Consider the following 27138-nt stretch of genomic DNA (forward strand, 5'->3'; position numbering starts at 1 on the left):
TTAGGCACAGAGGATAGTACCTTTCTACTACTCCAGAAGAGTGATTTAATGTCAGTTTAAAAGAGAAAACATGCAGAATGGAGGAAAGCATTCTGGCTTTTAGCAAAGTGAGTGTAGGTAAGATGAGCTGTACTTGCAAGGTATACAGCTCTTCCTTAGTTTGAATCTGAAAATGTGGGTTGAAGTCATGCAAGTGACCAACACATACTGCAAATTTTATTTTTATTTCCTTATTACAGAAACTAGATTAGCATATGCCTACATCTTGATTAAAACAAATTCACCACCGCAGAAAAAAAGCATTCTTTTTATTCTCTAAAGCACACCTGTGAACACAGAACAAAGTCTAATGTCAGTACATAAACACTTCTTAGTGCACCTCTTCATTGCAGTTTCTCCATTAGTTCTTTTTTTTTTTTTTTTTAAAAAAATCATTACACCTCAGGTATTTATATATACTTCCATTGAGCTTTACATTATCTACCCATAACACACCTCACTTCTAGAAATCAGTTAAGAAGCTAAATCAAAAAGGCCCCTTAAGTTTGCTTTATTTACAGTTGCAATGGCTAAATTTTAAATACTTTACAGTCACTCCCAGCACTGGTTCCCAATCTGAAGGATTAGTGCATCCCACAATTTCTTTGTAGCTGTTTGCTAGAAGGGGGTAAGTTGTCCATACCTACATCTGTAGGTACCTCAGCTATCTATATAAAAGTACCTTATAGGAAATAAACATGCGGACAAAAATACTTATAATAATGAATGACAAATGAGGAACTTAACCTATAGGAAGAATCAATAGGTTTTGTTCTGCAGTCGTTGACTGGGAACAGCAGCAACATAGAAGAAACAGTGGTTAAGGAATGCTGCAGTCCAGATCAGCTCTCTCTGGTTCCTTTGTAAAGAGAGCTTTATGTTTAGGTCTCATTTCCTCCTCTTTTCACCTCTTCCTCATTACTGCTTTTTTGTTAAATCATTTGACAAATTTCTGAACTATGACAGCATACAAAATTTACTTCAGAGGGGAAAAAGTAATGATGTATCTAAGAGAAGATGCATCTTAGTAATTTTTTTTCCAGGAAATGCAGCTTACATATGAATATGGCAGACCTTTCCTAGGTACAGTTACCAGGAGACAGGCAGGTTATCTGAATAGGACAGACCTGCTCCTCCAAGCGGATGGATGCAGGTCTTCTGGCAACTGAGAAACTGCTATAAAGATTAACAAGTAAGATGCACGTGCATTTGTCTGTTCTTATATACTTTCAAAACCCAAAGGGAAAGAAAAATTATCTGTGATTCAGGTACACCCAGCAGACTTGCTGTTTTTTTGTTTGTGGTTTGTTTTGTTTTTTCTTACACAATAAGGTAGATTACTTAGCACATTCCAGGTTAAAAAATTAGAGTAAACATTCAGTAACTGGAATGCATATAATGTACAAGTACCATTAAATTTACAAGGCTGTTCATTTTTTTCTTTCTAGAATAAGCATAAAAAAGTTACAAGCTAATTCACAATAACTTTAGATACAATGTTATTAAAATACATTGATGTTAATCATAAAAATATTTTACTATTTACATATACATTGTATAAACCTTGACAATAAGAATATTCCCATTTTACGATGCCTTAAATGAGTATTTAGGCAGATTGGCCCACTTTTTAGTGCAGTATCCCTGTTTTGGTCTTCACACCATGAAACTGTACCAGATTCACAGTATCTTTGCTAGTGTTTCACTAAAAGGCTTACATGTTCTATTATTTAAGAAACATTCATTGATTACAAAGAGCCAGTTTTATTTCCACTTTGTTTCTTATTAAATCCTACCCCCAATAGTTCAGGGCACTCTGCATGGCCTTGTGCAATTTGGTTGCACTTCCAAATGAGGCTGTAATTCATCTCATCAGTGATCACACTATCTTGCTTGTAGTCTGGATGCTGTGCAATAAATTCCCTCATCCAGCGAGCCACTGTCATTAGTTCTCCTGTGGGCAAGAGGAAAGTCAAAGGTCACAATTATACATCAAATTCAGCAGTACGACACTTAAAGTTCTTTGCATTATCCAACAAATAATGAACAGTCCATGCTTTCATGAGAAACACATTCCTATGTGTTGGGGTTTTTCATTAAGTATGGCTGAACTGCAGGCTAAGTAGGCTGACGTATCACTGAGTCTAAAATCCACTTGTCTGGCATGACCTTCAAACTTCCAGGTGTTGTCATGTGATAGTGGAGACAGAAGCAGCTACTGGAACAGATGTTACTAACAAAGGTCCTCAACATGCTATTTAACAGAATCTGGCTGAGATCAACCAATACACCTCTACAACAACTATGTATATAAAAATACTTTTGTATCCAACTCAAGTGCTAGCTTTGCTCTGTCTAGCTTGACTTCCCCTAACAAAAAATAGCCAGTTCCTGACTTGTACATGCTGCCTCCACTTCACTGTGCAGGCCAAAGCTGACCATGGGGCAGTCAGCAGGTGCCTAAGGATCCCTGACACTTCTATAAAGGGTCAAATGACACCAGCATTTAGGCTACCGAATCTTGTTTCTGAATGCAGCATATTCAAGTAAACCTTGACCAGCATGAGTTGATAGGATGCTCAGAGCCAAGAAACTTTCTGTACTAGTGCAACTCCAGCTTCCTTGTAAGGAAACAAAGACTGTTGACTACTGAAACCTTTGGTTTAATAATATTTTAAAAAGAAAGAAGAATCAAGTTAGGGAAAGCAAGGAGGAACACACAGATAAAGAGTAAAAAGCATTCAAGACTATTTATAAAGCTAGCCTGTCAGTGGTTTTGAACAGACATACGTGAACATAAATTAGAAAAACTGTGAAAGTACAGGAAAATATTAAAAAAATCACAATAAAAAAAGGTTATTATTATGTCCATCTAAAACCCCAAGTCACGTTTTAAAGACATGAGGCCAGAGTTTATCCTTCTATTTAAGAAGAGGGCAGAAAAATCCCCACCCAAGTAGCATTATTTGTTGAGGGCACTAAAAAACTCACAAACTTTCTCAAATCAATGAGAAGCAGGGAGCCTGCAATAATATCAGCTGGGCCAAGAGATGAGCAGGGCATAAAGAGAGACATTTTTTGATTAAAAGCTGCTGCAGGTTGTCAGGACACTGCAAAACAACCCAGCTCACAGCATCACAGACACCTAGTGGTCAGGCAGCCTAGTCACTCCCCGTCCTTTGTACCAGTGTCAGCCTGCAGCACCTTCACTGTCAATGCCACACTGCATGGGTCTCTGGAAGAACGCATCGGGAAAAGGAACCACAGACTGACAAAAGGTGTGAGGAGGGGCAAGACAAAGGGAATCACAGGTTTGGAAACAACAATATACTTAAGAAGTTTGCAAAATAATGCATCATTCATTGATGAGGAGCAGAGAAGCCCTGTCCTACAGTGCAGGAACTAGAAGGCATATCATGAAATAAGTAACTACAGGAATTATGTTTTTCTAAGAGCACAGAATAAAACTGTGGCATTTCTTATTGTATAACTTCGTGGGGAAAAATCTGTGGAACTGCTTCATGAAGGGTAAGGCAATGATCATGGAAATCATGTTTGTGAATGGTCATCAAGTACCATGGTTACTGCACCACTTTTGGCTGAGAAAGTGCCTACACTGCAGACAGCCAGGAACCAGAAATGCATGCCAGGACAAGGATAACTTGATGCTGCTGTCTTAATACTGCTTTCATTAATATTTGGCAGTGGTCAGCAGCTTCTGCCTGTCTGGCAAATCTGTAGCCTTACTGAGCGGTGAAGTCACATGCCAGCTAGATGGAGACCAGGAGGGTCACATCTAGATGTGCTGCAAGAGAAGATGCGACTCAAGCACAGATGAACTATGCAAGGGCAAAGCTAAAGCCACAGCAGCTAAGGTGCTAGTGGTTAACTCTCATGAGTGCTGTGTTCACCATTTGAGAAATCCGAAAAATGGTCACTCTTGTGAGCAAAACAGGCTACAGTTCAGGAACATCTGAGATTGAGAAAATTGCAATAATCCAAAGCTCACAACTGAGAAACATCATGGCTCAATAATATTGTGAATTCTGGTCTTAAGAAACATTATTTAAAAATTATTTCATCAGATCTACGATATAAACCTCAGATTATCTACCTCACTCTCACACCTTTCAAGTCTGTGTAAATACATAAGCCAACTAATGCAATGCCTGCAACTCCACACCAGGAAGCAAAGTTGTTCTTTGGAAAGTGAACACCTGCCACAGTGGGTTGACCCTAGATCATTTGCTCTTGCAAAAAAAGCCTCCATAAGACTTACACACTCCTTGATTTTTTTCATCAGGGCGTTTTTTGTGCATGTGTAATTCTTTTTCCTTCCTTTTCCCCTCCTGATAACAATAGAATATTTTGAAAGCATTGCAATTTTGAGTGCTGATATGCCTCAGAAATTTTCTTCCTGCCAGTTTCTCTTCTCTCCCTCAATTAAGTCAAGCACCAAAGCCCTGTCTATGTTTTCTCACAGATAGAAGCCTCCTACTAACAACCAGCCTTGGGAAAGAAGGTTTACAGTGAAAGCTGTGTTCAATCAAAACTTGTTACCCATTACTGCTAAAGTACTGAATTACTAGGTGAAAGACCTGATTTTTGCTTCAGCTTTAAAAATGTCTTTACCTAGAAGATTCTACAGCCATTTTCAAGAATTAAAAAGGAATGCAAGAGTTCACTTTAAAATTGGGAAAGCGGAAGAAAAAAAAAAGATGGTTTGAGATTAGAATTAACTGTCTAGCTAAATTTACAGTAGGGCAGGCATACATGGTATAAAGCTGCTTCAGACTGTGCTACATGCTCAGTTCTGAATTCAAGTTTAGCCCCCATCTTTTAGTTGCTATACTGCTGCATTTAAAGAAGCACAGTTGCACCACCTTTCTCCAAAAACACTGTACCATGGGGAAGGCAGGGAAAACACCTGGTTTATCCTCCTTTGAAGTAGTTTTGCTCCTTACAGATGGGCTAAATACTAGGTCCCATGCTCTAGCATACCAGACTTTAGACTTAGGAATGCTTTGGAATCAAACAAACAACACAAGGCTATCAGACCCTGCCTCACATAATCTCACAACACTCAAGTGACAGGCAAAGGGATTAGTATATGTGATATATGTGCAAACTACTACACATGGGCAAAACACTAGCAAATGGAGCACTAAGTGATGCTGAATTGAGATACAGTTAGAGCTTAGAAGTTAGTGTAACTGTATCAATGATTTGTAATTTAGTTTCTAAAATGGATCATGAAACATTTATAATTAGATTTAGACAGAACCAGATTTAAGCCAGAGAACACATACTGTAGCCCTTTGCTTCTATGATTCAACACTTAACCAGTTTTAGCCAACTGAAAACAAGAGAATAGCCCTATTACTAAGTACAAAATTGCCAGGAAAATCAATGTCAGGAGTGTCAAACATACCAGATGCTCTCTTTTTTATTAGCTTCAGGTAGTTTAGGATGGTGCACCTTGTGTCCACATCCACTTCCATGTTTTCAAGATAGGAATTCAAAATTGGGATCAAACCAGGAAAGACTCCTTCCTGTATAAGAGAACAGAATCAGCATAAAACATGCCTGATCTGGTTTCTGCGAGGGTGGAATGGAGGGGAAAGTTATGCATTTCATGTTGAAGAGGCTATCACCTTCCCATTGATAATTGTATCAATGCTCATTAAGGTGTATTCCTCCATGTCAGTGCCTGTACCATTCTGTGCAGCGCCACATCCATCCACAACAGCATTTCCACCTTCAAAGGTGATAAATGGAAAGGAAGAAATAGTTAGAAGGCAAGAGACACACTAAGCATCCACAACAGTGTTAATCAGGTTGCTTGTTTTGATACCTTTACAAATATCTTTTCTGAAGTAAAACATTCCCTGTCGGACAGCATCTCTTTTCTGGGCCACCTTCATGTTTTCATCCACCTAGAAAGAGAAGTATTTCAGAGATTTGTGAAATTTAAGAAAATTAAGATTCTCTCATATCTTCACATTTTGGTCTCATTAATTGAGATATCCGCTAGTATTATGTCATTCTTCAGGAGTCCCAGGCAAAACCACAAAGAGATGACAGTCTGCGAAAGTAGGTCTCCAAGTGAAGAGGTAATGGTATTGCGTGAGAAGAGGCTACGTTAATCTTTTAAGTTTGGATGGAAACAGCTGTGACTAACAGGTTCATCCCATATGGCAGACTTCTTTGCTTATTCAGATACAATTTCAACGAGTACAGAAGATAAATATTGCCATTTCCCTAGCTATAGTTTGCTGCTTTTATTAACAAACTCATTGAAGCCTTTAGAAAAGTTACCACTGTATGAAACTTTCAGAAGCAGAATTCCAGTAACTTTTAATGGGAATCCTGTCTATTCCATACCCAAATATCTGTTGGATAAACTCAGACTGCTAGTAAGTTCTCAATTACAGCCTCCTCAAAAAGCCTACACACTACAAAGCACTGCTCATATACTCTGCAGATGACTTATATAAGCATTGCTCTGTTTTCTCTCTCTCCAGAAGATTTTGTCCCAAGCTCTTTCATCCGTATATTCTCAGAGAGTTCACATCACACAGCCTTTAGACATTAGCTTTACTGTATTGTCTTCAGAAGAAGGGGTATGATTTGCTGAATTCTTTGTGCAACTTTTAAATAAGGGCAATGCAGAAAACTTCACTTCTTACCTTTTAAAGCTGCTTTCAAAACTCTGTTTTCATACTTTCTATATTATGAAACCTATTTACACAACAGGCTGTTTTGAATGTTTGAAAGAACTCCAGTCCTAGCTGATGGGAGTACAGCCACACTCAATGCGACAGCAAAGATTAGTGTGAGATTAGCCCCATAAACCCCTATTATTTTACTTGAAAGAGGCAGGCTTACCAATGGTTGTGCAATTCTCTGGTGCATTACCTGCCAAACTGCTTGGCAAGCTCATGCAATATTACACTCCCTCCTAAGTCCCCCAACTCTTTAAGCACCTGATCTCTTTTTTGGTTTTAAGTAGTATTCATTAGCTAAAAATTTTATGCTTTTCATACATCCAAAATAACCATGTAATTATACACTAAGTGCTAAATTGCTGCATTATTTTATGAAGCTTGAACTCCCTGTCATGAGAAAGAGAATTTATCCTTTCAGAAATCATAAAAAAGTGTATGGTATGATTACAGTTAATTTACAGCTTCAGTGTTTTCCTCCATTTTAATTCAAAACACTAAGAAAAGCCACAGGATAATACTGCCATGTGATAGCGAGCACTGGCAGCATTTTCTAGTACACAGTCTGCCAAAAGCCTTCCGCACTTCAAGACCTTTTTCAAAGTTACCTGGAACTTTGCAGGACTATCCATTTAAAAAGGCATTTTCTGAGACACTTGAACCCAAGAAAGATGTGCAAGGACAGTTTCAATCAAAACAGTTCCACAACTGTGAGGACAAGATTAAGGAAAAGCTATTTTGCATGGCTGTGTAAACAAGTCACAGTTGTGACCAGAATCAGCAGTGTTTGTTATCACTCAAACAGGCTGTAAGGCTAAAAAGCATGCTGAACTCCTCCCTTCCCTCTCCATCAGATACAAACCAAACAGAATAAAACAGGAGACATAGGCAACAGCTAAGTTAAAATAAATATCTAAAGTTTTTATTTTAACTTCCACTGGTTATTTTCTCCATATACAGAATGGTGGAAGGCTGCCCTTTCCCAATCTCAAAACAGTCTCAACATTTCTGGAGTAGTCAGACACTGTTAGGCACCGCAGAAATTCCCACAGTATTTGTCTATAAGCTTAAATTCTATGAGACAGCAGTAACATATTTGTTTAATACTGTAGAGTTGAAACTAATTCCAAGTACTGGTGCACAAACACACAAAAAAGACTGAAAGTTAAAAATAACTGTTCTTTAAATGCACAAATATTAGTTCCTAACTTGCAGAGGATAAATACCAGACTTGATGCAAGCATGCTGCATTTAGTTCCAACAGACCTGATCTTTCACACCTACCTTGGACAAAGGAATGAGAAAATCCAGTTTATATGACAGAATCACTCTGGTTAGTAATACCACAAACACAACATATGCAGAGTTTTCAAAGTCTGTTAACTGGACCTAGACATGAAAGGATAAGAGATGAAATTACTTTAGTGGGAACACACTCATGGAAGTATATAAACATCCAGTGGCGTTTGAATGTTTGACATGAATGTTCATGTTGGTACTTGCATTCACACATACTCTGCTAACAGAGATGGTGATGCACGAGGGCTAGAGTCATCAGGGGTGACTTCAAAGGCACAAAGCATACACACCCTTAAACCAATTCAACTTTTGAATCCCATGCCAAAACACACTGGTGTTTCAGAAGGCTACCTAACAAACTGCACCTCCAGGTTTTCTGTGTAATTACAAGTGTATAACAGCTTTTATGCTTCCACTTTAAAAGGGATTGAATTCAGAGAGCTCAGAAATAGACAGGTATAAAAGTACCTGTGAAAATCACAACAATGACAGTGGAATTGTTCAGTACCAGGAAAAGTACTGGATAAATACAGTTCCTAGAAACTAAGTGGGGCTTTGTTTACTGTTGTTTTATTACAAGCCTAATTCCTTTCCCCATCACTCCAAACCCATTAGCATGCTTTGCTATGCTGCAGTGGATTCTCCTGTCAGTTACATTCCCACAGTTCATGTCTGATTAAACACTGCTGTCCACTTCACTTGCATCTAGCAATTCAGATGGGAGAAAACACAGCATAAGTAATAAGAGTCTGATACTGGATGGCAGAACGCCTGGTACTTTTCCACTTAAATGTGCTTTTGTGCATACTGGCACCTTCCTTACCTCCATAGGTCTGAATTCCACTCTCCATCCAATATCCGAATTTGGAGGAGGTGGCTTAAACCTCATTGTTTGCCAGTTTGTAGACTGAATATTCTGCAAAGCATAGGAAATAATCTGTTACAATCCAGATATGCATCATTTTGTAATATAATCAAAGAAAAGTAAGTAGATAACTAGAGTCTTAATATTTTCCCTGAAGAGCTCAAGTTATAAAAGTGCTTACAAACTATGTGGCATGACATGACGTCATAAAACATGAAGTGTAACTACTCATCTGGAGCAAATAAGTTACGCTCTCTTATGTTATTTTGTTTGATGATTATGTGTAAGATACTAAAGGCCTGAGATTCAGCTGACTTTTTATGAGGGGCTGATGCATCCCAAACTAAAAATATCTGATATTACCATTAATACAGTGATTATTTCTAAAGCTGTGTAACAGATACATTTACATGTAAGTGTCAAGCAAAACTGTTTGTAGGAAGCCATAAAAATATTTCCATAACACTTATGAAGACCTCAGACTGTTGCTATGGATATACTTTATTGAGCTTAAAGCAGAAGCCACCACTTTTTCCTAAATAAATGATAAAACAAAGTAATAAATGTATTTATGACTGCAAAGTCATATGCTAAAGAACTAGGTTCAAGCGAAAAAGCCAGGGAAAAAAAAATCTTAGATAATATACCATTCTTCAATTAATCAGTACTATAAAGTAATTTTATGCATGTATTTATTATATTTCTTCAAATCAGACACCACCTCAAAATGGTCGGATTCGTTTGCATCATCTAGATGTATTTTCTCCTCAAACAAAGTCAATGGGTCTCGAATGAACAAGTGTGCAATATGCTGTGCCAAAAGGTGGTCAATACCTACAAAATGAAAATTCAAACAATTCACATAGCAAAGCGGGCTCTAATACATAATTTGTTTTACAAAACTGAAAATATCCAACTCTGCAATGCTACCTCAACCCACCACATCCTGTTCAAGTTTAAACAATGACTTCAGGAAGGAAGCAAATCATTAAAGAGGAGAAAAAAAAGAAAAAAGAACAAGTTTTTTGGAAATGGCAGCTGAATACTGGTGTGGCTGCCATTCTTCCTGTTTTCTGATGCCCCTCTGTGCCATCTTTCCTAAAGCAGCGCTCTCTCCACAAAGATAAAACATTAATGCGTCAATCACTGAGCTTCTCAAGATGGAGTTAGGGTCAGTTTCTGTTACAAATGAATACTTAAAAAAAAAAAAAAACAACACAACAAAACTCCAATACAACTCAAAACCACACTATGAAGTTACTTCCTGAGTAGCTGTCACTGAGGGATGCACAATGATTGAAACAAACAAGAACAGAAAGGGTAAAATATCCCCACACACTGCAAGCATAGTTCTTAACCTGCTCATAATGAAGCAAACACTTACCTTCCTTTATCAGGTGCTCGTAGATATCTTTGTCTATTGTCAAATCAATGTCATTGTATTTCTCACCACATTCAGATAGATAACTGTCTATGGAATCATATCTGGATTTACTGATTCTATAATGGTTGTTCTTCAGTGGCTATATAATTTAAGAATACAATAATTTAACAGCTTGTTAACAACGTTACCTAAGTTTTGCTCACTAATGACACTTATGTGAGAATTATTATCCTGTTTAAAAACCCTACAGCCTCAATTATAATGATTTAAAGCATGAGTTTTAAATAGGTTTAATAAAAAGTGATCCAGGAACTATAACTATTTTGTTAGTAGATGTATGTATCTGAGCAAAAAAAAAAAAAAGCAAAAAAAAAAAGCCATCACATTGACTACAACTCTCCAGAAGTGGATGTATTATCCTGATGTAATATACTATTACTCCAAGTACCCGGAAGCATTATTCTACCTATCACAACACATACCAATAGTTTCACTATGGAAACATTGTCAGAAATGCTCTTAAAATTGGTAGTTTAAAAAAAAAAAAAATTCAGGTAGTTTAATTTTTTCTCTTCTCTGTAATTTTGGAAGCACCTTGAATGGCAATTCTTGCTTAGAGAAAATCCTTAAGTTCAGGTTCTGAGAAGTGGCTCTTTTCACATAGGTCTAGTTTATACTACTGGATTACTCAACAGTGCCTGCTATTTAATTCTAAACGCTCTTTGCTTTTGGGCTCAAGCACTGACTGGAAGTTTCAGCATAGCAGGGGACCTTTCCAGCAAGCTATGGAGAAGTGAGTAGAGCTCTAATGGGATTCCATGCCTAACTAAACATATATTTCTGATAATGCAAAGTACATAACTAAAGCAAATGTTTACTCCATCTCCCTTACATTTAACACAAAGACTGCCATATTCCTTTTTTAGGGATTCTGATGAGCATAAGCAGAATCTGATGCTAAAGGAGATTTAACTTTTGCTTGAAAGAACTCAGAGAACTAACACCTAACATTACTTACCTCTAGCCCTCTCTCCTCTCGTGTTCGATCATCTACAGAAGCGGAGATTACTCCCCAGCGACAGTCAATATCAGACACGTAGCCTCTGTAGAACGGAGATGCAGCACTCAACGCCATCTAAAATGAAACAGCCCAATATGAAAAGAAAGGACAAGCTAATGAATCAAAGGCAAAATGCAACCCCACTGGAAAAGGAAACTTGCTGGTCTAGAAGTAACCAAAGTAGATACTTCATTTTGCCATACAGCTGAAGCCCACCCAACCACAAAATTTCTCAATTACTATCTCCAGAAAACGCCTAGATGAAGGGTTAGTTCTACTGAAATGGCAGCTGACTCTTTCCACATTTATTATCTCTACAAATCAGCATTTAAGGAACACAAATTGTGGCAAAATACAATTCCAAATGTTCATAGAATCACAGAATGATGGGGGTTGGAAAGGACCTCTAGAGATCATCTAGTCCAACCCTACTGCCGGAGCAGGTTCCCCTAGAGCAGACTGCACAGAACTGTGTCAAGGCAAGTTTTGAATTACTCCAGAGATTGAGGCTCCACCTATCTGGGCAGCTTGTTTCAGTGCTCCACCACTCACAAAGTAAAGAAGTTCCCCCTCATATGTAGATGGAACATCCTATGTTCAAGTTTGAGCTTGTTATCTCTTGTCCTGTCACTGGGCACTACTGAAAAAAGACTGGCCCTATCCTCCTGATACCCACCCTTGACTCTAAGTATTTATTAGCATCAATCCCTCAGTCTTCTCTTCTGTAGGATAAAAAGCCCCAAGTCCCTCACAGTCTTTCTTCATGAGATGTTCTATTCCCCTCATCATCTTTGTAGCCCTTTGTAGTACTCTCTCAAGCAGTTCCCTGTCTTTTTTGAACTGAGGCCTCACCAGGGCAGAGTAGAGGGGCAGAACCTCCCTCAGCCTGCTTGCCGCACTCTTCTTGATGCGCCTCAGGATGACACAAGGGCACACTGCTGGCTCATGGTTATCCTGTGGTCCACCAAACTCCCAGGCTATTTTCCACAAAGCCGTTTTCCAGCAGGTCAGCCCCTAACCTGTACTGATACCTGGGGTTATTCCTATCTAGGTGCAGTAGCCCATATTTGCCCTTGTAGAATTTCATAAGGTTACTCTCTACTCAACCCTCCAGCTCGTCCAGGTCATGCTGGATGGCAGCACAGCTTTCTGGTGTGTCAGCCACCCCTCCAAGTTTTGTATCATCAGCAAACTTGCTGAGGTTACACACTCATCCCTTCCATCCTGGTCATTGATGAATATACTGACCAGGACTGGACCCAGTCCACCTGGGGAACATCACTTCTTGTGGACTTGCAACTAGAGTCTGTGCCACTGACCACAACCCTCTGAACTCTTACCATTTCAGACAGTTTTCAATTCAACATGCTATCCTTTCATCTAACACACACTTCCTAGGTTTGCCTATGAGGATGCTGTGGGAGATGGTGTCAAAAGCCTTGCTGAAGTCAAGGTAGCCCATGTCCACTGTCCTTGCCTCATCTATCCACCCAGTCATGCCCTTGTAGATGGCTGTCAGATTATTCAGACTGGACTTCCCCTTGGTGAATCCATGTTGGCTACTTCTGACAACCTCTGTTTCTTCCACATGCTTTGAGATGAAGCCCATGGGATGGAAGTGAGGCTGACTGGCCTGTAGTTTCCTTCTTGCCCTTTTATGAAGGCTGAAGTGACATTGGCTTTCCTCCAGTCTTTAGGCACCTTGCCTGTTCTGCAGGACCTTTCCAAGGTGATGGAGAGCAGCCCAACAATGACTTCTGGTAGCTCCCCCTGCACTTGCTGGTGCAACCCATCAGGACCCACAGACTTTTGGATATCCAGTATATTTAACTGATCTCTAACCCAACCCTCCACTCCTGACAATAGTTTTGTTTATTTTTGTTTGGCTAAACACTTTGGCAACACAGGTGGAACATACCTCAACTCAGAGCAGGATCTGCTCATCACCTAGACCGGACCAATACTTCATTTTTGTAGCACCTGTTATAAACACTTGTTTACAACCACAAGCTTACAAAAGAGACAGATTTAAATAACTTAAGCTGAAATTCTCCATAACACCAGAGTCAAAAACTTTAAAATTGTTTCAAGGAGTGAGTTTGCCTTGGTTTTGTGATAAACTGCCCCAAGTGTATTTCTAGAACTATTCAACAAGAGTCTTGTGCATGTTGGAAGGACAACAGAGGAGAAGAAACACACCAGTGCTATGGTCATTTGAACATTAAGTAAGTCTCCCTGCTTCCACCAGAGAACCAAAACTGTGAGTAGTGCTCAAGTGTTTTTTTTTTTTTCAGTTTAGATTTAATTTTTTTTCAACTTATAGTAGCTTATGGACAATGAAGAGCTGATGTGATAGACGTCCCTTACTTACCACGATGGGACAGATTGTGGCCAGCTGATCATAAAGATACCTTGCTTCAGAAATGCTGCAAGCCTGGAATGTTACCTGGAAGAAGTACAATTGCCATCATAATTTCTATAATCATAGAGCAGGCACAGCCTTCCTAGATTTAAAATCCATCATATAATAAAACAACTTAACTACCAAGAATTTTAAGGCTGTTTTTGGTGGGCTTTTTTTCTTCTCATTTGGTTTTGGGTGAGGTTTTTATGTGGGTTCACCTCCCACCCAGTTCTTGAACAAACTTTTGCCCCATCTATCAGCAGTGTTTATATCACAAGCTTCTTTTCACAATTTCAACGTTCACTGAAAGATTTAAGAATACAACACTTGAGGCAAAATATGCAAACACTTGCCAGAACCAAAGAAAACTGAGTTAACATCAATACGCATGGGTCAGTAATGCACCTTCAGGAAATAAGCCAGGAACCTATTTAATTAGAACAACAGTCAGAAACTACTGTAGATGTAACATTTGTTTTATGTGACAGCTAATCCTGGTTGAAAGAACGTTTCAAGATACCTTTGTTTGATCCTGCAAAACTGTGAGAAATAAATATGAGTCTACTGTGACTTTTAACTCTCTCCTTCTTTTCAGTTTACCTATTAATAGATCAGAGGACAGCTTAAACGGGAGTGTACCACTGCATACCAGGCTTCAAGCTCTAAATCAGCATTGCTGCCTGCTGTCCTGAAGAATGCCATCTGAATACAGATTTTCCTCCTCCACAAGTTACAACTGCAGAGTCCCACAAAACATGCAGGTTTTTCTCAGGCTGCTACTGAAGCCAAATCCAACACCAAGCAATCCTTGACAAAATTATCTAACTAAAAAAAAAAAAAAAAAAAAAAATCTCCAAACACTAAAAATCCACAAAACCCCAAACCTTCCTGAATTCACTAGTAGGCTCTGGGCTCAGCAGTGGATTTTTTCATTAAGGGTGTGTGAGAAGAATGGTGGGAGAAATAGGGGATTTGTGTTTCTTTTATCTTCTTAAATCTGCAGCCAACAGTCATGGATACATCCCAAGAAAAAGTGTGTGCAATCAAGTCTTTTTTCTGTGTATATCCTTCAAGTGGCCATCAGAAAAAAAAAAAAAAAAACCAACAAACACCACCCAACCAAACAATCATACTTAGCTGCTGTCAAGAATTTATTTATTCAGCTTTTGTAGTTTCTCAGTCTCAAAGGGACTGCTGTGGAACAACAGCAGCTTGGAGAATTTCTTTTAATCCCCTAGAGACTTAACAACAGCCTCTTCCTAGCTCATCTTCCCAGACAGCAGTGGCAATGAACAGATTTTATTGACAGTCAAATACATCACTACTGCCCAAGGCCTCAGTCCTTAGCAGCAGGTCACTATAATGAAGAAACATCTAGAACAAACAGATATTGGAAGGATCAAAGCACTCCCAAGATACTGGATTTCAATGGAGGATACTGTAAGTTAGCAGTAATTCAGGCAAATGACTGAGAACAAAAAGTAGGCTTCTGGTAATGGGAGAAAAGAGAACCAAGAATGTCTCTCAGCATGCAGTAACAAGACAGCTACCCACATGGACTTTATAGGGTCATGGTACAAGTAGTAAGAAGACTTCTTAGCAGATAGCTGATAATGTTTAGGAATGAAAAATTTTATAGAGGAGTTCATGCTGTTTGTAAATAAAATAAAATTATGCAGAAGAAAGCTACTTATTTTTAAAGATATTCCAGTGGGTTCCTGTCACTCCCTGCTTTTGCTGTTCCAGGAGTGGGGAACAAGGTAAACAAAAAAAAAAAAAAAACCAAACAAAACACAAAATGAATAACCAGAAAGCACTACACAGTCTTACAAGAGAGCTACGTTTTCATTCACACAGTATCCTTGAGTCATGCCTGAAAGACAACTACAGCAGAAGATGATACTTCACACCTCAAAAAGTGCTGTGTTTCTAGGAGTAGGTGCTTGATCAAATGGGGCTTGACCAGTTTAAGAATCCCTTTCAGCAAGGCATCCAATTGCATTTTAATATTAGCAGAAAATAAACATAACATGAGCAAGCAAATCTGGATTTAAAAACTAGGTGTAAGATTGTCTCATTCCCCCTGTTGCCATTAAAAAGACACCAGTTGAATTAAGCTAGAGAAATTAGACAAGGCAAACTTTAAAAAGGGAAGCATTCAGGGAACACAACATTTATAACATCTTGAAAACAGATGCATTTTACCTGAAGACAACAGTTTCCCATTCCAAAACCCATAGCATCCATGTATATATAGTCTGGTTTTGCTGCCTTTGCTGCTTCTCCATCATCATTAGGAAATGTTTCGATAAACGGTGATGGTGTGTTCTTGTCTTTAAATACTGTGTGGAAAATGCAGATACTCAGTAACCCAGAGCTTTGCATTGAAGAATTATTTTGAAAAAACAAAAGTCAATTGAATCGACTCACTTGGTACGTTTATCACAACTTTCTCTCCTCTTCGGTGCCGAATGTTTCTGGTCAGAGTACTGCAACAAACAAAAAGTTTACTGAAACATTTGAAATCTTCTCTTTATGCAAATGTTTTTGAACTTAAGTAATTCTCAGGGTTTCAGAAAGTCAGCTCTATTTATTTTGCACATTTTCCTTCAGGACATTTCCAAGTCTAAGACTGACTATAACAGTCACAATACTGAATTTTTTTTTTTTTTCAGTAAAGCCAGTCATATTTTGATTAACTTCACAGTACTATGCTGAGAATAGGTAGAATTTAAAGGCCAATGACCTGAACAATATAAAGGCAAATGGAAAGCCACTCTTAAAAATAATTAATTTTAAAAACTATGTCTCATCTTACAAAGGAAACACCTCTTAGACTGTAGAAATAGTTAGACACCATGCTCCATTTCACAGCATCTAGGGCAAGTTACTGAGTACACTGAGATACTGCAGTGACACGCTTGAATAAGAGCTGGACTAACTCTGATGGAAGTTGTTAGTCATGGGATTTCAAACTAGAAACAATTTTGCAGCAGTATAATCAACACCTTTTGCCCCGTGATGGAGCGAACTACTATACGAAGTTACTTGAACTTAACACCTCTGTCACTTTGACAGATAATCCATGTCACTGCAAGCACATCTGCCCAAGTCCTCATGATACATGCAGCAACTAGCCACACAGTTATCTATTTCAGTAATGCAAAGAAGCTGCAGGTATGTCTATGATATTTAGGTGCAGAAAAATATTCATCCTCTCATTCACACACCAAGTACTCTTACCTAAATCTAGGATGTTTATTGATGGCTTCATCTGGAAAAAAGAGGGATTTTGAAGCTCCTCCTTCTACAGGTGTTGGCTTATACTCTGGCAGTGTAAACCCAGGACACCCTAACCTATGTAAGACAACAATTGGATACAAGCTGCAGTGAAAAAAGGCTGTGATTTTAAAAAGGTCAGACGATTGGAGATTAGGATTCCAGTAGAAAAAAAAAAGAACAAAAAGATTTTTTTAAAAACTTGAATGTGGAAGTAGGAGAAAGAGATATTAAAACAGTTGCTGTTTAATGGTCAGCACTTGCCAAAAACTGGCTTCCATGGCTATTAAAACAGACCAACAGACTTCTGTTTTTCAAAAGCTGCTGTTCTATAATTGGACAGCAAACACAGAACTTTCCAGTGGCTGGAGGAGGAAAATTCAGTATTATGCAGAGTACATCTATATTTTAATGTGTCAGCACCTGACATTGACTGTTGCATTCTGTGCCTTAAACAGTTTCTCTAGAAGGTACAGATTAATGTTGATTGATATAATTTACTCAAATATGCTCCCAAGAGATGGGCAAATAGATCCAAATACAACCCTCCCCTTTTGAACCTCCATTGCAAGTTTAAGAGTTATCTGAAACAAGACTAAGTAGGTTTTCAGAAGTTGCAGAAAATGAATTTCTCCATGCCACACAGCAGAAAGGATAATACTGTGTTATCTTGAGAGGCTCTAGTATGTGAACGTATATAAAAGAGTTAGCTGAAACAACTACAAGCAAACTATTCAAATTACCTGGAAACATTTCTAGAAAGATTGTTTATGTTGCTAAGACAGTATTTTTTTAAGGTTCGTTCAATTTTAACAACTTTACCTTTTTTTTTTGTCTTTTTAGATGCACAGATTTTTTTATCATACACACATGTATAAAGAGAGCTGAGCACAGACATATCTACATTCCATGATACATTACTATAGAGAGAATGTAGCAAAAATTCCCAAACCTACAAAACCTCAGAAATAATGTTAACATCACTCCACTAAACCTTGACTTGAAAGGCAAGATAGCAAAAGGTGTAAATCAGAAACTAAACAGCCTATGTTTGGGATGATCCATCAGTGCTAAACAAATAACATTTTAGTGTTTACTGGCTTTTAGTTAAGCCAGATATATTGCTCTTAATTTACCTGCATTCACAAAGTGATGAAAAACTCATCTCTCTATTCCTTGCATGACTGGGTCCAAACTGTTTGTATATCAAGTTCATTAAATGATATAATCTGTTTGTAATGTTGCAGGATAAAAAAACACCCCCACCAATTCTGTAAATATGCTGAGAACTAATTAACCATTAAACTTCAACTAAGTACTTAAAAAAATAACTAGTATAGCTCCCCCCATAAATAGGAAGCATATTTTACCAAGAGAGTGTTCTTGATAGCATTCATGTGGCACAAAGCAGCAAAGTTCAGGTACCAAAATGCCTAAGTCACAATTTGTACTGTTTTTGCTCTCAGAATTTAGGGCCATTGCATTCTGTACTATACAAGAAGTCATCCAGCAAGGCCAGCTACTTCTCTCCCACTGCAGAGTAATTTTTTCACTATTTTAATAAGCACAACTATAGTCATTCATTTTGATGTTAGAATGAACGTTAATAAATCCTACTTAGAATCAAGTTTGAAAGGAAGGTCATGAAGTAATTTTCTCCTGGATAACAAAGTGCGTCTTGAATGTAATTTATTCAAGAGTCTCTTTACAATAATAAAATGGAGGATATCTACTTTTTGTAAAGGTCTTAAGAACCCAGGAGAGGTGCACTCCTTTCCAGATTCAGTAAGTACAGTATTATAGAAGTTTTAACTCTTCATTTTTTCCAGAATAATCACATTCCTATTCTACTTTGTGCTCCAAGCCACCAAAATAAGCTTGCATGTGCTTTAATGAAAAAAGCAGTGTTAGAAACCAGATCAAGTTAGTCATGTTTTATAAAACTGCTACTTATAAAGATCAAAGGTTATGAAATAGACAAAGAAAAACCTTTTATATGTGATTGGCCATCTCAGTTCAAGACAGCAAGCTACTCTACATACAATACTTTGTTACAAATATTGACATATTCTCTCCTAATACAAAAATCATCACAGATTAGAAGGAACCTAAAAATACAAAATATGCTTTTTTGTCTCACTGCAATAAAAATTTTAGGAAATATGACCAGAACATTAAGTCAGCGTACTTAAACTAAATCATAATTTGCTCAGCTTACCTATGTGCAATAAGGAGAGAAAGTATATAGGGAGAACACCAAAGTGTTATACTTCGGCAGTCGTCTCACCTTGGAAATGATGTCACAGTGCAAACAGCCTCATTTTCTTTGAGCACAGAAGCAGCCTCTTGCCTTCTTTTCCTCATGTTGTCTTGCACAGTGTTGAATTCAGACATGGTTCCCCCATACGGCTGCCCAGGTGTCCCTTCAATCATATAGCTTCCATATTCTGGTCGCCAGAGTGTCGGGTGGCTATGATATAAGAACAACCTTGTTGAAACACTTGTACAACTTAGAGAGATGGATCATTTGCAAGAATTTCAGGAGTGAATGCAACTTCAAGAAAAAAAAAAAAACTCCTACGTTTGATTATTTGGTAGAGTGACACAATGTATCTCACTGCCAGGAGGCAGTGAAATTAAGTCACAGTTTGGCAGCAGGTGTTGCTGTACACTGGAGCAAGTTGGATTTGCCTATGTCAAACTGTAATCATCCTTAGTATCTGTCCCAAGCTTTGAAGGTTTAACTGGAGCTAGAAAATCAGAACACAACTAGAAAAATCAGAATATTCAAGTACTTCCACAACCAAGTCACAAATCAATTACATTAAGAAACCAAATGCAGTTTGAGTGCACCTAGTTGCCCCTGAAAAGTAAGCTTCCCATCCCCTACTCAAGCCATGCCATCTCTATGGAGCACACTCTACCAGAGGCACAATCACATCCTCCTTACTGTTCTGGCAGTAGCAGTTCTGAGCCTAAAAGCAAAGGATTCCCCCCTGGCAGGCTTTCATTAGTCCCACTACTGAGAAAGACCAACAGAGAAGCCTTATTGCAAGACACAGTTAAGGTACCTAGGAATAAGTGGATAGGCCAGGGCACAAAGCCTTTCCTCATGACACTAGAGTTTCTCCACCTTCCTGTAAGCTGTGACCTACTTTTGGTTCTCTTCAGCCAAAGCACTTCTGTTCTGGTATTATTTCCCAGCCACGCAATTCACACTTCTCTGGCTAGCTGAAGCAGGGATACAATCCAGTTACTCCATGGGAGAGGACAGGGAAGAACTGCCCTGCCATTCTTACACCAACATTCCTAATTCTGCCAAAAATGGGAGAGCACTCCTACAGACTCCCCATACAGCCCTCACTTGCTCCTGCAGACAGGGACACAGGGTCATGTGCACACACCCCTAGGCTTTATGGAGTAGGGGAAGTGTGTACTGTGTACACAGAGACAGAAAGCCAGAGCAAGACAAAACAAATACCCAAGCTGTAACTTCCGAGAGCTTACTGTCACACCCTCTGTTTTTTAATGCCACTAACACAAAAGGTGCATGGGCTGCCTGCAAATGTGATCAAAATGTTTCACTTCCTGCACCCCAGCTTTATCTAAAAATATCAGTATCTGTGGCTTACAGTTTTACCAAATGCAGACTTCAAAGTTAAGCCAGGTCTACAAAACACTGCAGAGTATCATAACAGGAGGGAAAAAAAACCCGAAACAACAACCAACCAGCCAACACAAAACAACCAAACAAAAAAACAAACCACCCCCCCAAAAAACCCAAACCAGGAAACAGCTACTCACTTGGGGTTTACCTTCTCACCCTTGTCTTGCAGTGTTTGAAGAACTTCTTCACCGCAGAGCACCAAGCGCACTTTCTTATTCTCATGGTCAAATTTTACTAACATATATTCCACCTAGTAAATAATAAAACCAAAATAATTAAATGGTAAGGGTTTGTTCACAGAAACACCTTGGTACATAATGTTAAGCATCAAATGGAAAGAAAAAGTAAAAATATGCCGAATGAATTTTATCTATATAGAAGCTTAAAAACCATCACTGACTACAAATGCAGCAAATGATACCACAAGACTGCTGCATGCTTATCTAATCTTGATCAGAATCCTCTCCTTCTACTTTGGAAAAGCACTCGGGAAAAATCACTCAGACCCAGCCCAAACTACAGAAAGTACACAATAGCACAGATCTCCAAGTCATACAGACAGATGCATGAATGTGCATTAAGCCTAGTGCATGTCTTGCCTCCCACCATTCCACCTGTGTGGACAGGTTGCAGAAGAGAGGGCAAAGGAACTGCAGATGCTTTCCAGAGACCCAAAAGCTAAACACTGGTCCACCATTACATGAGTGCATCTTAAAAATTCCTCTCCAAATGTAACTGCAATGAGCTGGTAATGTGGCCACCGAATTTTTCCATAAACCACATTGCAATTTTCACAAAAGAAAATAAGCCAAAAGCATAAAGAAACTTTAAGACAAGGCAGCAAAAATCAAAGAAATCAAACCACTTCATAATCCAAGTGCAGCACTGAATATAATGCATTTATGCATCTAGCTTTAGAAACAACTGCTACTCTTGCCTCCAGAAACATTGACTAAATCTTCAAAGCTGCCTTAACACACAAAAGATCTGCCATTAATTTTAACAAGAGAACAAAAAAAAAAAAAAATCAGATGTCTGCCAACAATTCCAAGTAATCCACAGAGTATCTTGTCAACAGAAGGACTGACTGAATAGGCATCCTTAAAGAATTTAATTTAAGCTCATAAAAACATTTAGCCTGCAGCTAGAAAGAGAGAAACAAAATCAGAGTTCATACATTTTTACATTTAATTTCAGCATGTCACTTGTAGACTTATTACGTGTTTTCTATCCACAATAAAGTTCAGAGAATTGCAGCCAGACTGCAAGCACCAGCATGCCTGGCAGAGCTTCAAGAGCCCAAAAGCCAAATATCTAGGGTTTCACCCAACATTCATAACTCACCATTTTGCCAAGCTCTCCAGGGTGACTTTTCTCCCCAGGTTTAACTAGTCTTGCTAGCAAGCAGCAAAATAAGTGTCAGGTCAACTACTGATGCAGATGGCTGACAAGCAGCCTTGTTAAGAGCTGGGTAGGAAAGCGTACCCTGCCAGGGTAAGGAAGGTGGCCACTTTGGACCCAGCTGGGCTCTCACCTTGCAGCAAAGCCTACACATGTCTGTCCTCCAGTCAATGCATGCTGCAAGGCTGTTGAGGACAAGAGGCAACCCCCCAGCTTCTCCCTGCAGACACACTTATGGAACAGTGCAGCTCTGTCTGATGTAGCACCTTACCAGAAAAGGAACGAGTTTGGCCAGCAAAACTGCAAAGCAAAAGTTCCAAATCCATCCACCCACCCAGAGCAAGCCAAAAAAAAGTTCAAACTTAAATGCATTTAAAAAGCAGATAATCTGAGAATAACAGATCTCCATGAGCCCACACAAAGAAAAACTATTCTTTACAGGCTTCCTTCCTATCAGCTACTGACTTGCGATACACTGCATCTAGAGAGTATTTCCATATCAGCTCCACTCCCTTGCTGTATCTTGTAGGGAAGGAGTATGCACCATTAGCTTGCTGGAAGGACAGCATCCAGAATGGCATTACCTCACTTGCCACAGTTATTTGCCACAGTCAGCTACCAAGGAAATTTCAGGGGGTTGACAACTTTTGGACCTTGCCTCTGTAAAAAGAGCCACAAATGACATTCTGTGATTCTCTGACCTTAGAGTCCATCAGCTGGGGAAGAGCTAAACCACTCTCCATGCTTAAGACAAACTGCTGTGCTGGACTTGCCTGGTGGCAAAGTGAAAGATGGTCGTTCCATGAGTATAGATCAGTGCATTTGAGTGCCTCATTTATTTGACCGTAATTACATATACTGTTTCTGCACAAAGCACACTACTTACAGATTAAGAAATATCAATCAACTGACCCTTGGGGAAGAATTTTAAGGAACAAGGAGAACCGAAGTTGACGCATGTAGTATCACTGCCCAAATACCAGCTTAGCAATGGTCTGCTTTCCAATATCAAAACCTCTCCTTGTACATTTGATATAGCACCATCATGCTAAGTACACTAGGAAAAAAACATTTCTAATAGTGCCGAGTAACTCTTCTGCTCTAGAGTAAATGTTAAAATCCTTTCAATAGTCCAAGTATTTGCCACAACACATTCCTGCATATGGAAACACAGGTTAAGTATATAATCTGGACTTTGGCAAACACAGAAGGAAAGTGTTGAGAAGATTCATATAACAGAGGAAAATAGTTTAAGAAGAAAGATCTAAAAAGAAGCTTTTTTTGAGAGGAAAGCAATAAAAAGTCTGTATGCTCTCTCCCTGTGAAAAACAGCTCCCTGAATTCCCCTTTCACCACGATCATCTGCCACCACTGTGGATGCCTAATCATTGGAAGTGTTCAAGGGCAGGCTGAATGAGCAATCTAATCTATTGGAAAATGGTCTTGTTCAAGCTTAGGGGTTTCACTAGATGATCTTCGAAGGTCCCTTCCAACCTAAACCATTATGTGATTTTAAAAAACTGTGATTGCAGTGATGGTTTCTTTCTCCTTCCACTGCTACATGTACCTGGAACAACTGTTAGCAGTCTCCTCATACACACTTTCCCTCACTTCTGGAGCTTTAACAGAAATTCCCATTTTTTCATAAACACCAAGTCAGGTCTCATGGTTTTTGTTTACTATTACCAAAAGCCACCATAACACTTAATGTAAGAATTTTCATTAAGTATGCCTCATGTATTTATGTATACAGTAGGAGATAAAAATCAAGGTAAACTTTCTTCCCAGAAGCAAAGAAACAAAGCCCTTTTCATTACTTATTAAGCTTCATTATGAGGAAAAAAAAAGTAGTTAAGTAGTTCTCCCATACAAGTGCTGGTCAGTTAATGCATCATTAAAATACCAAGTGTGATTAAAATGACAGTCTATGGGAGAGCAAAAAGTTTTAATAATCTGACTGTTCATTAAAGAACCTCTGCCACAAGTTTTCAGAGTCAAGATGGAAAAAGCAGATTTTGTACATAGGTACACACACTTCTAATGATGTGGAGCGTATTACTCAATTTTTTTAAATGTAGTTATCTTCTCACCATTGCTGTGATAAAACATGGAGCCACAGTAATAACCAGCTGGTAACACACCTTTAATGAAAGGTTTACTGGCCTACAAACAGGAGACTAAGCCTTGAGGGAGCAAAGTTCAGAGGAAGAAAGGCTGACAGCGCTATGGAAGCTGGCTATCCCGCTTCTAGCCAGCAAGCTCCCAAACCGTGTACTGGGATGAGGCTGAGCACTGCCAGTCTCGTGAGATTACTATGGATGTTCTCTACCATGGAAGTTACTTCAAAAACCTGCCATGAGCAGCAGAACCAAGATTCAAATGTATTTAATAAAATACTTTATTTTGATCAAGCAGATTAGAAATGGTCCATCCAATTAAGTACCATCTCCAGCTCTATATGACACCAATGCACAGAAACCATGTTCTAAACCTCAAACTGATGTTTTATCACATTGAAAATAAGCAAGAAATGAGGAACTTCTACACCATGTTACAGATGAGCATAAATAAAGAAAACAATGAGGATACTGGGGTTCTAATCTCAGTCAACACAGCCAGTTTCAGCTAAGTTAAGTGCTTCTGCCTGTTCCCTCTCCCAATTGCTAACAACAGGGCTGCAGATTTTCTTGTTCTGCATGTGATAGGATGTGACTAGAGGATGTCTTGTGCTGCACAGTTCACAAACCAGGAAGCTGGGTTACAGAAAACTAAAATCTAGAGGTTATAACCCTTTGCATCCTTCTAAAGAACAAGATGTGGCACATTACAGAACAAAGTGTCTCTTCTTTAACTGCTGTACATGAGGTTAATACAATTGAAGAAAAGACTACTATAATGTTAATTTCAGATTTCTGCAAAGACAACTTTAACATACTGACTTACGATTTTTTAGATCTAAACCAGAAAATAACAATGCATTTTTGGCACAGCTCTATTTTCTATTCCACATAGGCTAAATGTTTTTATGGAACAGTAGAATACCATTTATTCAACTGTGAAACAAGATGATACAAGCTTCTAAGTTGCCTCTTGAATCAAAAAGAAAGATGAAAAAACAAACACCACCAACAAAAACTCTCCTGCACTCAGCCTTCTGACTCACCCTTTCTCATACTGTTATAAGGCACATGCACAACAAGAGGAAGGTCCTAGCAAAAGAGGAATTACAGCAGGCAATCCCATGACAAGATCATAGAAATTCAGCTGACATCCACAGAAGGAAGTTCACTGTGAAGAGAATATTTATTAGAAATACACAAACAGCAGAAAATTGAAGCTCCTCTTATTAAGATCTGATATTGGAAAGGAGGAAATCAATGGGAGCTGGTCACCGTTTATGACAAATTGCAGCTTGTTTAGGGAAAAAAAAAAAAGCAACAAAACATTCCCAAAACAAACAAATCCCCCTCCAAGCTGGTTTCCATGAATCAGCTTTTCCAAAAAGTAGCTTTTGAAAAAGCAGCTCACTACAAACCCCAGAGAATCCCACACTGTCACATGCACAACACATCCAGAGGCAAAGCTGACAGGTAGGTCAGTGGTGCTGTACTACAGCCTACATCTATCTTACCACCTGCTCATGGAAGAACTGAATGGGAGGGAGCTCAAGCAAAATAATCAGTTATCAGGTGAGGTTAACACATCATGCATGTTTTGAGAGCTAGATGGTTTAGCCGTAGTTCAGTTTAATCCTTCATGTCAAGGAAAGCCTCAAGCCAGGCAGAAAAAGTAGTTCCAACTGCCAATCAAAGCATCCAGGAAAAGAATAAATGTGGCAACTCTTTGAGGGTACCCATTTTATTCAAAATTTAAAAGTTATAGTGTGCTTGTTTCTGCAGTTGCATGTAGACACTCAAGGCTGTCCAGCAGGTGAGTTGATGCATTAACAACATACCTTCAGACCCTGTTACAGAAACACTGCTATGACCAAGAGCAGATGCAGCTATAAAACATATTAAAGGAAGCACTAAATATATTGGTAAACAAATAATGCCATTGCCCCTTTATTTAGCCAGCTTAAGCTCAGTGAGAAAGGCTGAATAAGCAGACGTGAAAAATAACCAAATCATTCACGAGTGCTGCTTCCCCCTCCATAGCAAGGGAGTGAGTGCATCGATTAAGACAACTTCCATTCAGAGGCATCCCACATATGGCATTTGGCAGGAGGCCATCATGAGGAATTCCTGCATGAAAGAAATTCAAGAATGCATTCTGTTTGTGGAATTTTGCTGGGGGAGGGGGAGACTCAAAGTGATTGTCTTAAAATGATATGAGCTCAAATGAAAAAAAAAAAAAAAGAAACAAGAGAAACAAACAAAACCCCAAACCACATTTTCTAAGAATTCCAGCCTATATTAGCTTTATTATAAACACAAGATTCCCAGAAAAAAAGATTTAAAACAAAGCAATTTCTGGTGTATTGCAGCAATCTGTACAAAGTGAGATCATCATAAATTTGATGACAAGTCTGTATCATGACTTTGCTAATTTTTTTAAAAAAAGAAAATCTATTATTTACAACCAAGAAAATAAAAGAACTGATTTTTGTATATTTTGTAGATAAAACAGAATCACAATAAAATGCTAGTTACAAAGTTTCTGATGAACATTAAAGAAACCTTGGGAGTCACTCGACAATTATCTAAGTGCTTTGGACAGAGACGCATAGATCTTGCAGCAAATGGAGTTTAAAGAAACCATAATCAAGTATCTGTTCTTGTTTCCCAAGTGTCTGTCTTGGCTTCAAAGGTATCATATGGCATCTTGATCCACAGGACATCTAGGCTTTGTAAAGTAATTATCTTAAAAGGACATCTGCTGCTTTTCTGTTCCATTAGGTTAGCCAGACTTCTTGCAAAATGAAAAAAGAACACCACCTATCCTGTACACCATGATGCTCTCCAAATCTGCTGATGCTTTGATCAGTCACAATCCTTATGTCTATCTGAATGTTT

The 27138-nt window shown here is 38.6% G+C and overlaps 1 protein-coding gene across 4 annotated transcripts in view; it reads right to left on the bottom strand.

The window, feature by feature from the left end:
- Positions 1-217: 217 nt before the first annotated feature.
- GCLC (glutamate-cysteine ligase catalytic subunit) overlaps positions 218-27138 on the bottom strand; it is a 32820-nt gene continuing 5899 nt past the window's right edge. Inside the window, exons 2-17 of one of the 4 annotated variants that reach the window (XM_054383519.1) lie at positions 20860-20972; positions 19343-19525; positions 17020-17133; positions 16207-16265; positions 15982-16118; positions 13744-13818; positions 11331-11447; positions 10313-10451; positions 9650-9762; positions 8887-8979; positions 8049-8153; positions 5894-5975; positions 5694-5797; positions 5471-5591; positions 1836-1993; positions 218-326 (exon numbers count right to left, since the gene is read on the bottom strand). In XM_054383519.1, the coding sequence (XP_054239494.1) occupies positions 309-326; positions 1836-1993; positions 5471-5591; positions 5694-5797; positions 5894-5975; positions 8049-8153; positions 8887-8979; positions 9650-9762; positions 10313-10451; positions 11331-11447; positions 13744-13818; positions 15982-16118; positions 16207-16265; positions 17020-17133; positions 19343-19525; positions 20860-20972 (1731 nt within the window). In that variant the 3' untranslated portion in view covers positions 218-308. Of the gene's footprint in view, positions 1994-5470; positions 5592-5693; positions 5798-5893; positions 5976-8048; positions 8154-8886; positions 8980-9649; positions 9763-10312; positions 10452-11330; positions 11448-13743; positions 13819-15981; positions 16119-16206; positions 16266-17019; positions 17134-19342; positions 19526-20859; positions 20973-27138 lie in introns of those variants that run through there. The other 3 variants (XM_054383518.1, XM_054383521.1, XM_054383520.1) reach the window with 3 other exon arrangements.

Source organism: Indicator indicator, chromosome 9, assembly GCF_027791375.1.
Source record: "Indicator indicator isolate 239-I01 chromosome 9, UM_Iind_1.1, whole genome shotgun sequence".
Taxonomy (NCBI): Eukaryota; Metazoa; Chordata; class Aves; order Piciformes; family Indicatoridae; genus Indicator; species Indicator indicator.